Source organism: Cololabis saira, chromosome 19 (genome assembly GCF_033807715.1).
Source record: "Cololabis saira isolate AMF1-May2022 chromosome 19, fColSai1.1, whole genome shotgun sequence".
In the NCBI taxonomy this organism is placed as follows: domain Eukaryota; kingdom Metazoa; phylum Chordata; class Actinopteri; order Beloniformes; family Belonidae; genus Cololabis; species Cololabis saira.
Window position 1 is genome coordinate 20,690,072 of NC_084605.1, and position 14,204 is coordinate 20,704,275.

At 42.3% G+C, this 14,204-nt stretch overlaps 1 protein-coding gene across 1 annotated transcript in view; it reads right to left on the reverse strand.

Moving 5' to 3' along the window:
* The window catches only part of radil2b (Ras association and DIL domains 2b), a 40,128-nt gene that overhangs the window by 16,995 nt on the left and 8,929 nt on the right, over positions 1-14,204 (reverse strand). Inside the window, exons 6-10 of the mRNA XM_061708115.1 lie at positions 7,375-7,671; positions 6,868-7,269; positions 4,765-4,802; positions 4,442-4,671; positions 1,855-1,967 (exon numbers count right to left, since the gene is read on the reverse strand). Of these exons, the coding sequence (XP_061564099.1) occupies positions 1,855-1,967; positions 4,442-4,671; positions 4,765-4,802; positions 6,868-7,269; positions 7,375-7,671 (1,080 nt within the window). The remainder of the gene's footprint in view (positions 1-1,854; positions 1,968-4,441; positions 4,672-4,764; positions 4,803-6,867; positions 7,270-7,374; positions 7,672-14,204) is intronic.

A 14,204-nucleotide genomic window follows, 5' to 3' on the forward strand; every position in this document is an offset into this window, starting at 1 on the left:
TTCCTGCTGAGCCGCTGACTGAGGAGGAAGACGCGCTGAGAAGCGTGATTGATGTCATAGTATGAACTTGAATAGGTCAATATCGTCAATAGCATTTCTTTGGACGACGTTTTGGCCCTCGCCCACGCGGCTCGGCTGGAAATCTGTCTGAAACTTTCCTGGGCACCCTTCCATGGGTGTGGTGGGGCAGCCTCAGTACAAACGCACAGAACTGGATGTTGTGGCCACAATGGAATATTATTTAGTCTTTGTCAGTGAACGCAGTCAGATTAGAGCACAAACGTACTGTACGCACTAAACTCACTCGTTTGCTTTAAGAGTTTTCAGAGGCCTCGATGTGTTCGGTGTCACTCAGTTGAAATAAATGGGCCAAAACTGGTCTCAAGAACGACCGGAGAAGAATGTTACACAGCGAAAAGTCATGTTTGAGAAATAAAGAAAGAAAGAAAGAAAGAAAGAAAGAAAGAAAGAAAGAAAGAAAGAAAGAAAGAAAGAAAGAAAGAAAGAAATAAAGAAAGAAAGAAAGAAAGAAAGAAAGAAAGAAAGAAAGAAAGAAAGAAAGAAAGAAAGAAAGAAAGAAAGAAGCCTTGTTTTGAGTCTCTTTCAGTCTCTTTCACGATTTTCTTAGTTTTAAGAATTGAAGACAAGAAACTTGTTCTTCCTCCACCCGCAGAGTTATTTTTTTTAATAAAAGACAATTTGACAAGCCTTTCAAGAGCGTAAAGGTTTGTTTTTTGACACTTGATGCCAGCGCGAAAACATCTTTGCTGCGGAGTTAAGAGAAACACAGAATCTCAGTTTATTTCAACAGACTTCTCATCTTGCTCTGATATCATTCTCAGACTTTGACCTCTTTCCAGCTCATTTTAGTCTCAGAGACAGAGACTCATCTTTAACTCCAACTACACATCTCATGCTGAAGACCACCACCAGTCCAGATCCTTCCACGCGCTACGTCCAGCCAGGGAACAAGAAAGAGGCTTGAGCAACACTGCATATTATGTATTTTGTAAAAGAAAAATGTATTTACCTCTTTATATGTTTCCTTTTATTTTGTTCAATATAAATCAGTAATAAATAAGTAACACAGCTGAATGTGTCAAGTCTTTTTTTAGCATTAGTTCAGAATGGCCTGCTTTATTTTCCACATGACGGCACTAACGTATAAGGAATATACAGATACCAACTTTATCCGCAAATACATGACAGAAGGGAGCAGAATTCTGCCAACAACATTTTTCTCCCAGCTATGACCAAGGAACAAGCGCCTGGGTGGAGAAGCTAAGCCCTGCCGTCATGTTCCTGCAGTCATGTGACATTTCTCTTTGACCCCGCGGTGTCCTGCAGCGCGTTCATGCCACCTCTTAAACCCGTATGCTCATTTAATCCACCGTTATTGCGTAAGTTTTTGATCACATTTCGCCCAACGCCGTTTGTACTGGCTGAGCAACAGCTGCTTCTGGTTAGTTTATCTTTCATTTGAATTCCTCTTATGCAACTAATCAGCTATAAATAAATAAAAAAAGACTGCAGTACAAAGGTTTCTCTGGTATGAATAGTATTTATCCTCCAGGAACACACACACACACACACACACACACACACACACACACACACACACACACACACACACACACACACACACACACTCTCCTGGTGTCCAGTCTCTCTGGCGTAACAATACCTCCAGTGTTGTCTGACAGTATGCTGCCCCATCTAAGCGAACTACACTCTTTGTTCTCCGTCTGCCTTTGATCATTTTCTTCTTTTAGGCTGCATGTCTTCATCTTGAGCGAGGGATACATCTTCATCTCGTATCAAAGACGTGACTCTAGCGAAGCGGTCCTCCGTTACCTTGGTGATGTAGTAGACACACTGCTGGAAGGCGAGCATGATGACCTCCTCCAGGACAGCCATCGTCTCCTCGCTGGCCGAGCGCACGGCGGACATACAAAGCTCCAACACCACTGAAAAGCACAAAGTCATACACGTCTATGAAATCACAGCGTGTGACTTTAAAGGGGACCTATTATGAAAAACAAGTTTTTTCTTGCTTTAACATATATAAAGTGGTCTCCCCTCAGCCTGCCGACTCAGAGAAGGAGGAAAGCAACCAAATTCTGCAGTGTCTGTACAGCCGCCCGGATGAGCCATCCAGTCTGATGTGGATCTACGAGCCGTTCAGATTCTGCTCCCGTCGTTACGCAACGAAAATGCGATTTACATAGGTTGGCCTCCGATGCGTGAAACCACACCCACAACTAACTCCACCGGCCGGAGCTTCCGCCATTTTTTCGTAGCGGTGTATCGAATCATTCAGGCAGCCAATCAGCACATGCCTCATTATCATAGCCCCGCCCACTCAGAATCCCGCATAGAGAAGGAGGTTAGAGAATGGGATGATAAAGACATGGCTCAGAGGCTGAATTTCTAATTTATTTAGCAAAAACAATCAAAAGCTTGTTTTTAAGACATTCAAGGCCTGTTTAAAATAGGTATTAGATGCCATAATAGGTCCCCTTTAAAATGTGGACTGAGAGACCCGACAAGGACCAGACGCATGAAACGAGTTGTGAAAGTGAAACGATTCAAAACCCAAAAAATAAATGGAATAAAAACAATTAACTAAAAATCGTCTAATGAAAATCAGACACTACTTTTAAACTGTGGTTCAACAGAATCCTTTGAATTTGGCCTCAACTGAACATTTCCTGAACAACTTTTAGAGGAAACCAGAACACTAACGTGATTTGTGCACCTCTCAGTAAGACTAGTGCACCTCCAGACAGGTGTCTTAATCCAGTCATGGACAAACTGCTCCAGCTGTCTCAAGTTTGAAGGGTTTTTTTCTCCATTCGTATCATCCGTCTCTTCAGTTAGTCATCAATATTCCTCTGGCTACAGTCCTGTAGACACTAAACTTCTGAATTAAATTCACGTCTGCGGTGCCAGGAACATGAAGCTGCTTGGAGATGGTTTCTAAGGAGATGGTCCCCTTCACCTTTAACATGCTTGTCCTGTCTGATCAACTCTCTCTTTTGCTTCTTCCGGTCCACGCTCAGTGAGGTGAGCGCCATTTAAGTTGCTTTCGTCAATGAAAATTATGACTAAATATCGTCGTCAACGAACCTTTATCACCTGAGGAAAACGAGACGAGACGCAACAAAAATGCTGGTCATGTGACGATAATGATAATTAAATATATCATGCAATATCGTAGACGAATAAAAACGAGACTAAAATGTAGATTACAAAATAAAAACTCTGCTAAAATGTGTCTTCATTTTCGTTGACCAAAACGAGACAAAATGTTCAAACAAAGATCCTTAATCTTCATGTTTTCAGTAGTTTCCTCTGGTTTAGTTCTGCTGCTGGTGACGTCACTTCCTCAATCCCAGTCGCTGCAGCGGGGAATCAGATCCAGAAGATGCAGCTGCAGGTTAAGAGGCTGATGCCGTTAACGCAGAGCTCTAGGTTCACGTCAATTAAAAACAACGTTAAATAGAGAAATGCGGGGATCTGCTCTGGGGCTGGGAGAAGAAGAGACCATCTTTGGATACACTTTCCTACATAGATGTGGAAAAGAAAACCCAATGTGTCGTCGAAAAAGAAAAAGATGGGGAGAAATGAGGAAAAATAAATATGTTGTAAACTCAAATTAGAGCGTCTTCTGTATCTGGAATGAATGTATTCTTGAGTCTATAAGGTAACAATAATATAATAATAAGATAACCTTGTTTGAATTGTAAAATGGGTTTGGCTAAATACAATCTTTGACTAAAATGAGACTAAAATGGTCCTGGACAATTCTGACTAAAATAAGACTAAAATGCTGAAACTTTTAGTCGACTTAAACTTGACACGACTAAAATGAGAATGAACGTGACTAAAACTAACAAAAACTAAAATGATAGCTTGACCCAAAGTGCAGACTAAAACTAAAATTGAAACAGGCTGATGAAAACAACACTAAATGCCATAATACCAATCGGCAGAGTGACGACTTTTAACGCTTTTAACAGTCAGACTGTCTGAAGTTTGAAATCCCCCTGTGATGTTGTCGTTAACAGGACGCACTTTAGTTTAACACATCAGTGTGGTCGAATCATATCCAAGCTTTTCTAGTGGTATCGACTAATGTGTTCACGCCAGTTTGTGTTTTTATGATTCTGTTGAACCACAATTCAAAAATCAATGTTTGTTTTTCGTCAGTTCAATTATTAACTGTATTTAGTTTTGTCAGTTTGAAATTACATATTTGTCTACATGTGTACATGTAGATGAAACAAAGAATTCACATCATATGGGATGCAGAGAAAAGTCAGACTTTGTTGTTTATGTTTAGTAACTTTTGCAGCTGATCTGAGCGATGACGGTTCAGAGAGACGGGTGAAGCCCCTTGTTTGGTCACATGTTCACTGTATCCAACAACACCACCAACCCAAGTTCAGCGCTTCCTTGCTTTCGTCGTCCTCCCATTCCCCTCCCTCGTCCTCCTGGCTCTGCTCCTTCTGGCTTCTCCACTCCAGAATCAGAGGCAGCTGGTTCTGGACGAACTGCAGCAGCTCCAGGCTGTTGGACATCCACACCACCAGGGGGCGCAGTCCTGAGACGATCTCGTCAAGGTCGAGAGCCTGCGGGTGTTCGGGGTTTGAACTTTTGCTGCTGAGGCTGCAAGACAGGGCCCAATAAAATCACTAGTGTTGCCTGTGACATTAAAAAGAGTATAATTACTGAGGGAAGAATTAAACAAGGTGTGCTCACACTTCTGGCTGAACTCCAGCGAAGTCCTTCGTGTGCTCCTGCATGACGGGGTGAACAGTAGAGGCTTTTTTAGTTGAGAGGGTTGAGATTTAATGAGGTTGTTTTCAACATTTTCATCTTTTGGTTCATCAAGAAAAGTAGCTTAATGCCTTGTTTCTACTTGACTCTGAGCACTCATGATACATATCCTAAAGTTTCTTTTTTCCAGACAAAGTACCGACTTCTTACCTTCAATCTAACAGTTTCAGCGGTTCTCCCGCCTTCCTCAGAGTGTCACGTGATGGGAAGTGACAACGTCCCTATCAGCTGTTTTTACTACGTTTTTACTACGACCACTCATGTGAAAACGTTGATTAAGAAATCGAAACGTTCATTTTAGTGTAGTGTAGAATCCAACCGAGGAGCGCTATGTTTTTGAAATACTTCCTGTGGGACCCGAGTCGCTCTGAGTGACACCACTGCAAAACCGGACCGTGGTGCTTTCCTGCTCCCTGTGTGACCCTGGCTTAAGGAGAGGACAAAGCTTTGGGTGATAACCGCCTATAACAGGGATATTCAATTGGCGGCCCGCGGCCCGCGGGCCACATGCGGCCCGCCAGGAGCTTTTATGTGGCCCCTGGTCATATTTCAAAAAAGGGGGTGTTTGTTGAAATTTTTTTTTTTTTTTTTTTTTTTTTAAATAAAATTTTTTATAACCGGCTACTATGGACTAAAATGGTTGTGCTCAATGCTTAATATAATATTCAAAGTAGGTCAATATCAACTTCATTAAGTTTGCACAATGCATGGTTTCAAAATGAACTTGCATTTAAAATAATATTTCTTTATCTGAATATTATATTTAACATTCACAATTACTAAATCTGGAGACAATTAATACATAATTCATATGTAAACTAGATATATTCAAATGTATAATACAAATGTATTATATTTACATAAGTCTTCGTCTGTGAGTGCAAAATACATTTTGAAAACCCCCATATTTTCAAATTGTGCGGCCCTCTCCATATAGTCCTTTTGCAGATGTGGCCCCCGGCCGAATCTAGTTGAATACCCCTGGCCTATAACTTTAAAAAAAAATGGTATATATGTTAATGAGAGCTGTCATTTTTCTATTGCCTATTTACTGTACAGTGAGCGAAACAAACCGAGTCAAATTCCATGTCTTGTCTGACCTGACTTGGCCAAACATTCTCACGTGATCTCGAGACCTTCGGGTAAACTAGTGAACTCACGAATCACACAAAGCAGGCAGCTTCTGAAACGCTCCTGGTAGGACCTGTAGTCACGCTGAGGAAAAGGCAAAACTGGAAAAAAACCTGACCATGCAGAATAACGGAGAGGAAGTGGAAACAAGGCGATCCTTCAAGTCTAATAACGGAAGAGATGAAATGTAAGCAAGGAAGACTGTTAAACTGTCAACTGGATGGAGAAACCTGAGGAATGAAGTAAAGGAATCTGCTGCTCGTCAAGCTTTAGGGTGCTCCGGGTCTCTGGCATGGCCCACATACATCTAAAAGTCTAAAACCTTGGGAAGGGTACCAAAATCCAGATCCTGGAGAATCTGATGAAGGAGTTCAAGGTCACGTTCACACTGCTCTGACTCTGAATGTCATCAAGCTGCTTTTGAACGCATATAAAACGGAGCGGTACCGCCAGACGTCGCAGGGGAAACTGAGCCAATCAAAGCGCTGGTTTTGTTTCCTCTAACTCAGAATTAGGAAAAATTAAAGCATTCCCTCTACAGTTGCGTTGTTTGTTGACATCAGTAATTAACAACCATACGCACACAAGGGATGCGGAGAAGCATGTGGGGTACAGATGGGAACAATGTAGTCTCACAAACTCACAGTAGGAACTACCATATAATCCATCAAACAGCAAGAGTTTTGGTCATTTCCATGAAAAGGTTTACTTTTTTCTTTCATTTCATAAAGGAAGTTAATGATTTCGACCTTACTTGTATGTTTTACAGTTACTGCTGTGTCGTTTTGGAAGTCTGTCAAACTCCTTCCCACATGATGGGCTTCAGAGGTCTGGACTCCTCTGACTTATTCGGCTCAAGAACAGTGGTGTTATAGTCTAAAAATCATGACTCACCCACATGGCACTCTGAACATGGCTTGCAATGAGCAGCAGGAGCCTGCGGAGGTCCGATGTTTGAAGATACGCCGAGGAATACTGAAGACACATGCTCAACAGAAAGGGGACTGTCAGCGGAGGTCTGCAGCTGTCTACCATAGCAACAATCTCCTTGACGATGCGGTCTTCATCCTCAGCCCGGTAGTTCAGAGTCAGGCTGTGGCCTTCAGGGGACTTGAGAAACGGAGGATCCGAGTCAAGAGACGGCGTCCCGCTTGAGCTGTGGAGGTCAGTGCAGTTTAGGATGCAGCTGTTGCAGAGGATCATCTCTGCAGTTTGGCTCATTTGTGTGGCTGGACTTTGACTCGTTGTCCACGGAGAAGGACACCCGCTGGGCTCGAGAGCAGCACTGTTGACTTCCTGAGGTTCCAAAGAAACAGAACATGCATGGTTCAGGATTAACATACATGCAGAGTAAAACCGCTTTTCCTTTTTCTTCCTCCCTGAAACAGACCGGCATCTTACCTTGTGGATCAAAGCTGAGGGGTCTTTAAAAAGAAACAGGTACCTCCTTCCGAGCCCGATAACGTCGCCGGGGTTGAGCTTCACCTCGTTTCTAAGAACTTTACCGTTCCTGGTGACTACGGCGTCTTTATAAGGGCAGAGCATGAAAGCACCGCCGCTGGCGGCGCGATGCAGGTAACAATGCTTTGGGAGGATGTCGGCGGCGGAGAGAAGGATGTCAGCTTTCGACCGGTCTTCAGGACCACGTTGATGACCGATAACAATGTTCGTGGCTGCCAGCAGGTAGATGACAAAGTCCTGAGTGGAAAGACCAAAGGCCAGTTTTTGTATCACAGTAACTGCAACAGTTTTTCAGCTTTTGCCTGTGATGCAACAAGCAGAACTAATAAGTTGTATTCACTGCCCGTGTAGCATTATTTTGATTTTGTGGGTTAACAGAACAAGCTCTGCATCAAATGTAGTGATAAGTGTATGCTCAAGGTGAAGAGATCTGCTTCACATGTAAAGATAATAAGATAAATTCAAAGGTACACTATAGCAGCCATCGCAATTTCTGGACAATGTATTCAGCAAATCCTACTGTACTTCTACTCTAATATTACTTTTCATGTTATAATGTCACCAGTAGTTACATTTTAATGGCAGGAATTTGGCTCTAATGTGTCTTTGGCCCACTGCATCTAGGAATACCACTTATGACCACAGGGTGGCAGCATATCACAAGATTGTCCATGTGTCCTGGTGCAAGGAAGTGCACCTCTAGTGGGACGAAGTGATATTAAAATATATGTCACCGATCTTTACAACAGTACTGTCACTGGTTTGTTCTGTTATGAATTGATGAACCATAAATGCATCATTATTATGTTGTTTTTATTCAGTTGGGTTGTAACTGCTATTTTTAAAGTCATTTATGGAGCAGAACCACTTCTGACCACAAGGGGGCACACCGAGCTACTGTGTTGACAAACGACCAATTGATAATACTGTCCTAAGATGGGAGTACCTTTTCCTACCTGAGGTAAACCTACTCTTGTTTATGTCAGGGGGAGATAAACAAACCCTATTGTGATATGCTGCCCCCATGTGTTCAGAAGGTGTATTGTTACATAGAGTGGCTTTTATGGCACTTTTGCACTAGGACTTACTCGGCCCGACTCGGCTCTTCACGCCATTACCCGCCTCTACCCGTGTGTTTTTCCACAGCCAGGTGGGAAGTGGGCAGGTTGGGGTGAAGCTGCTGTGACGTACTCGATTGCGCAACCGCTTTGTTCATGTCGGCGCTGATCAGAAATCAGCTGGAGCCGCGAGCGGCTGAGAGTAAAACAGCCCGTCTACATCCCTTTTTTAATTCTCTCGTCAGCCACCAGGTTTATGAACATCTGCACCTCAGAGTTGGATCACCAAACAGACGTTTTGCGCTTTATAATAAAAATGCTGCGAGCCGTGGGTCCCTCTCGCGCTGACTCCCGCTTCCTGATTCAAACGTCTGACGGCCCCGCCCCCGACCAATCACTGGCGTGGAGGGTGGTGACGTTGGAAATAGTCCCTGCTCAGCCCTGAGATAGAACCTCGCCAGAATGGTTACAGAAATAGTATCGGCTTGGAGCGGCTCTACCCGTCTCAGCCCCTAGTGCAAACGTGCAAGACGGGGCTGTACCGAGCCGAGCCGGGCGGAGGCGAGACTAGTGCAAAAGCGCCATAAGAGAAAGAAAAGTGCCCAACAAAAAAATCCACTTGCTTATTACTATTGTTTGTGCAAGTCTGCATGCTGAACCAGGGCTCTGCAATAGCTGGCTCATGCTACAGCAACATAATCTAACACCAGTCACCGGCCAATTTCAGTCTCTCTGATCAACTTTCAAAATAATATGAGAAATAAAAGGTATGGTAGGTAATTTCTGGATGACATCTCAGGCACTGGCGAGATTGTCCTTGTCTAAGAATATTCAAATGGCTGACAAGCTGTTTCGGGTAGACAGGCTGTGTTTAGATTGATTGATTAGTTCTTATTTGCCAGTGGTTGTAGAGTGTATATGGAAGAATGACGCACAGTAGTTGCTATGAAATTGATTGTTTTGTGGACAACCGCCTGAGATTTGGCATGGTTAGATTTAGGAAGTCTCCCCAACGTTATGTCCATTTGTGTTCCCAGTCCACTATATGTCAGTGCTGCCTCCAATACATACATGCAATACACTTTTTGGGGCTCGTTATATTGCTCTGATCAGTTTTTTTTTTTTTTTTTTTCTCAGAATTTAGTCGCCCACCCTTCCCCCATCTGTGATTACTACAAAGTTTATAACCGTACATTACCATATACCGTTAATGCAAGTATTAGCTCATTACTGAGGAAGTCCTTATTTACCACAATTTCAATGCAATGCCATCATTGAGGTGCATGCATGCATGCAGCGCTCATCAGCTGGGCTCCTGCACAGAAAAGGAGCTGTTGTGCAGTGAAGTGCATCAGCTGCCAAAAAGATGGATGGAAATTTTTAAAAATTCCTCGGGGATTGCATGCCTCTGGCAACAACAGAAGAAGATTGTAGAACCAGACTAACAAAAGGGAGGATTGAGGTCCCGATGATCTTAAATGCAGTCTCTGTTGGGTTCACTTTGTGTCTGAACACATTTATAGATCTAAAGATTTTCCTCAGTATGAACATTGGACCTCTCCATGACATACAAGTTAAAAGAAAGTACACCCAGTTTCAAGACTAAAGCTTTGCCGTCAGAAAGGTGAATCATAAAGCCCTCACGAGATCTTAAATTTGGGTAAACACAAGCTCACATGAATGACAATCCGTGACATTACACCATGTCAGTATTTATCATAAAAACAACCACTAAGTAAAAATACAGTAAAAAAACAATGCTATAATTACTATGAGTTTGTGCAGATGTCCTTCGCTTGGTTTTCTCAGAAAGTAGCAATGTGTATTTGAGAGCATTGTATCCACAAAAATACTTCTCAGATTATTGGATAGTCTGTTCTTGGACTTAACTTGTAGTAAAGATTAATCAGGTAGGTTTTACTAGCATCACATGGCTGCTACTAACCTTACTATGGGCGACATTAAGAGTAAACATAATTTTTCACACCCTGCTTCTGCATTTTAGCTTGGGTATTGTTGAGTTTGACCCCAAAGGAGATCAACTCTGCCAAAGATTTCTGTATAATTAGGAATATGCTTATTTGAACGACAGCTACATCGCAGTATATGGCAGCTGTTGTCACTAAATCTACTCATCACTTAGCATGTTTGGCCAATTTTACTTCTGAGCTGTGAATTAAGACCTGATGCTGCATAATTACTCTTATTATACAGAATAAATTGTTTGTTGAGCAAAAAAAAAGAAAAAAAAAATTGTGCTAAGAGACTGGGTTTCTGGGTTCACTTGGAAGGGTCCGGTGGGCAAACAGTAGGTGTTTCAGTGCAGAGGCCGCTAACCACCGCAAGTTGCAGTCCAACTGCTGCTGCTACCGAGCCACTGAGCCACCGAGCCTGGCCGTGGCCGTACAGCTAGTGACGTATGGACACAGTAGATCTGGCAAAGCTCAGCCAGAACTCTGTCAGTCCTCGTCTCCGCTCAAGCGGTCTCCTTTTCAGATGTTGCTTCAGTAATGACATCTAAAACAACGACGGATGGATTAAATCAGAATGGATGTAAGCTAACATGAGTTAGCATGGGCTAAGCTAACTGGGCTAGTTCATTCTGCCCATGTTGTATTAACCAGGACGGGCAGAGTCAGCTCCTGTCATGACTGCATCCTCCACAGCACTTACAAATGGGCATCAAAACCAATCTCCAGGGGTTGTCAAGTTCTTTTTACAGTCTGTTCTCACACAGCAGACCTGCCAAGACTTCCAGTGTAATGAACACCAGCCACTGTCCCAGATTTAACTTGCTGTCACATGTACAATGAACATTTTGTTTACAGAAACTGTCAATTCTGAAAAGAAAACAAAATCTTTTCATAACGAACATTGTAAACCCTTTGAACTAAGTGACGCTAACTTAATCACCACACTCCTGAAGGAGACCAGAGATATACAACTCATAGCAGAAACTCAGAAATATGGAAATATTTTGATTTCATGCTAGTTTATGTCAACTCTGAAATCCATTTTAAGAATTAAAAAATCCATAAATAGCAGAAATTTACAAAAGATGTATAAATGCACTTTGGATCTATTTAAGAAGTTAATTACAATCGAGTGAGTCGAAGTTGGAGCAGCGGGTTTCTGAGACCAGAAGGTTTCTGGTTTGAATCCCATTTGCATAGTTTCAGGTATGAGCAGGTATAGGTAATGCATGGATGGATGGATGGATGGATGGATGGATGGATGGATGGATGGATGGATGGATGGATGGATGGACGGACGGACGGACGGACGGACGGACGAACGGACAGATGGACGGATGGATGGTTGGCAGTTGTGGTTTAACCTGCTACTTTAATACACACCAACTGTAGTTTTCAAGCAGCAAAAAAATCTTTATTTGGTTTCTAGCTGCAAAAGCCAGGATGGTTATGGTCACATGCCAAACCAGAGACTGTTCAGGGAAGAGACCTCCTCTCTTATTGTATTGTGGTTTTACCGCTGACTCATTCCTCAGGAGATTAGCTGCAAGTCTTGAGTCTTTCTAGCTTCATTAACTAAGGCCACGTTTACACGTAGCCGGGTATTTACAAAAACGGATATTTTCCCCTCTACGTTTTCAAAAAAATCCTCGTTTACACGGACCCGCATGAAAACGCTCTTAACGTCATGCAAGCCAATCAGAATCCTGGAAAAACATCAACAAATGACACGTGTGTAACTTCCAGTTAAGGCTGATTTATGGTTCCGCGTTACATTAACGCAGACCCTACGCCGTCGATTTAACGCGGAACCATAATTCAGGCTTCATGCTGCTGGCTGACGCGCTCACAGGCTTGAATGAGCAGGAGGCTGGACGGGGGGGGGGGAGTTACTTTTAAGTGTGACTTTAGAATATTAAACAGGTAAAATACAAGAAAATATTGACGGTGGCCAAACTAATTGTAAACACAGGTCGCACACATGACGCTGGTGAGTTTCTGGTGCATAATGTGACGTTCTGAAGCTTAAATCTCCGTTTTCCTCCGTTTTCCTCCGTTTAGACGCAAACGGGAAAACGGAGTTTTTGAAAATCTCCACTTTGGCCGGAGTTTTCAGAAATGATCGTTTTTGGTGACTTTGACCTCCGTTTCCGTGTAAACGAACGGCCAAAACGCATGAAAACGCCTCCGTTTTTGTAAATACCCGGCTACGTGTAAACGGGGCCTAACTCACTAACTTCTAACTCATAGGAGAAATTAACTCAACTGCAGATTCTTACTGATACTTTTTCCTACAGTCTCCAAAAAAATGAATGTATGGCCCATATTTTGTACAGGACTCAAATCTTCAGATCATCCAGACATTAAACATTCATTTTTAGGCTTTGAGCAAGTTTAACTGAGTTTGAGGCCTGTTTGGGTATCAGCAGCAGAGTCCTGCAAGATCTGACTCAGATGTATGTTGGTAAAGGAAACATATTAGTATATATATAGTACTTTTGGTTTTTGACCTTTTTTATGATACAACTTGGTGCTGTTCATGGAAATGTACAGTAAGGCGAAGCAAAAAAACACAACAAAGAACCTGGAAGCATCTGCAGCCCTCTGTAGGTGAGTTTGTTGCTATGGGTGACTCCATCTGTGTAACATTGTAATCAATACTCTGGTTTTACACAAATAATTTTGTTCATTTGTACCCAGATAGACGACATCTACAACTCTGTTCCTTTAAAGCCATAACCCAAGAAAAAAAGAAAAAGAAATCAAATTAAGTTTTCATCTATGTACGTGTTTAGGCTGACCATGAACTGGATGACTGGATGCCCATTTGGGAATAGGGTTGTTTTCATGCATAATGCGTCTGGAAATGTTTCCTCCACAAAATTTCATAAGAAAAAGATCTAAATTTTTTCATAGGTTCAGATTCTTTGTTGCTGCATGATTTTGCAACCTTATTAGTTGGTTGTGGCTCGGAAACGAACCAACAATTTAAACAATGTTTGTAATTATCCACATGGGTGTATCATAATCATGAAGGATCTTTTGGGAAAGATTTCTATCCCTTTGTGTATATATATATGTGTGTGTGTGTGTGTGTGTGTGTGTGTGTGTGTGTGTGTGTGTGTTCTTGTGTGTATTTGGGAGTAGTCTACCAATCCAAACCCTCAGGTAGTCCGTCAGGAAGGGATGTCAGGGTGGCCCTTTTCTGTTTCCTGATCTGTGTTTTCAATAATATTTTTCTGACGTAAAGCGTGCTGACCTCTGCGTGATGGTCCTCTCCACTGCCTTTGTTTTCACACATTTCTCTGTGTATCTTGCATTAAAGCCCATTAAGTCTGATATACTGTACATGAACCAATATTTCCTATAATATTTTCCCATGCAGTCAGAGCTACACGGAGGTTAGTAGGAATTAGCCAAATGGCTAAAAGGTAGCACAAATCTGCCCCACTTGTTACCTTTGTGTTATTGTCAAGTAAAACTGCAGCTCATTCTGATAACGTGTAGAAATTAAAGTTTTTTTTTGGTTGTTTTTAAACAATAGACTCTTAGTTTCACACAAATCAGAAACAAGCCTCTCTTTATCTGTTTAGGTTTTGCTGACTAACACTAAGCCAGCAGGCTATAGCTAATGAAGCAAATACTGCTTCCATGAAGCGCATCAACAACTGCCAGGAAAACTGTAATCCCTCCTAAGAGTTCTGCAGGAACTCATCTTTTCTTGCCTCAGGTTTTCTGG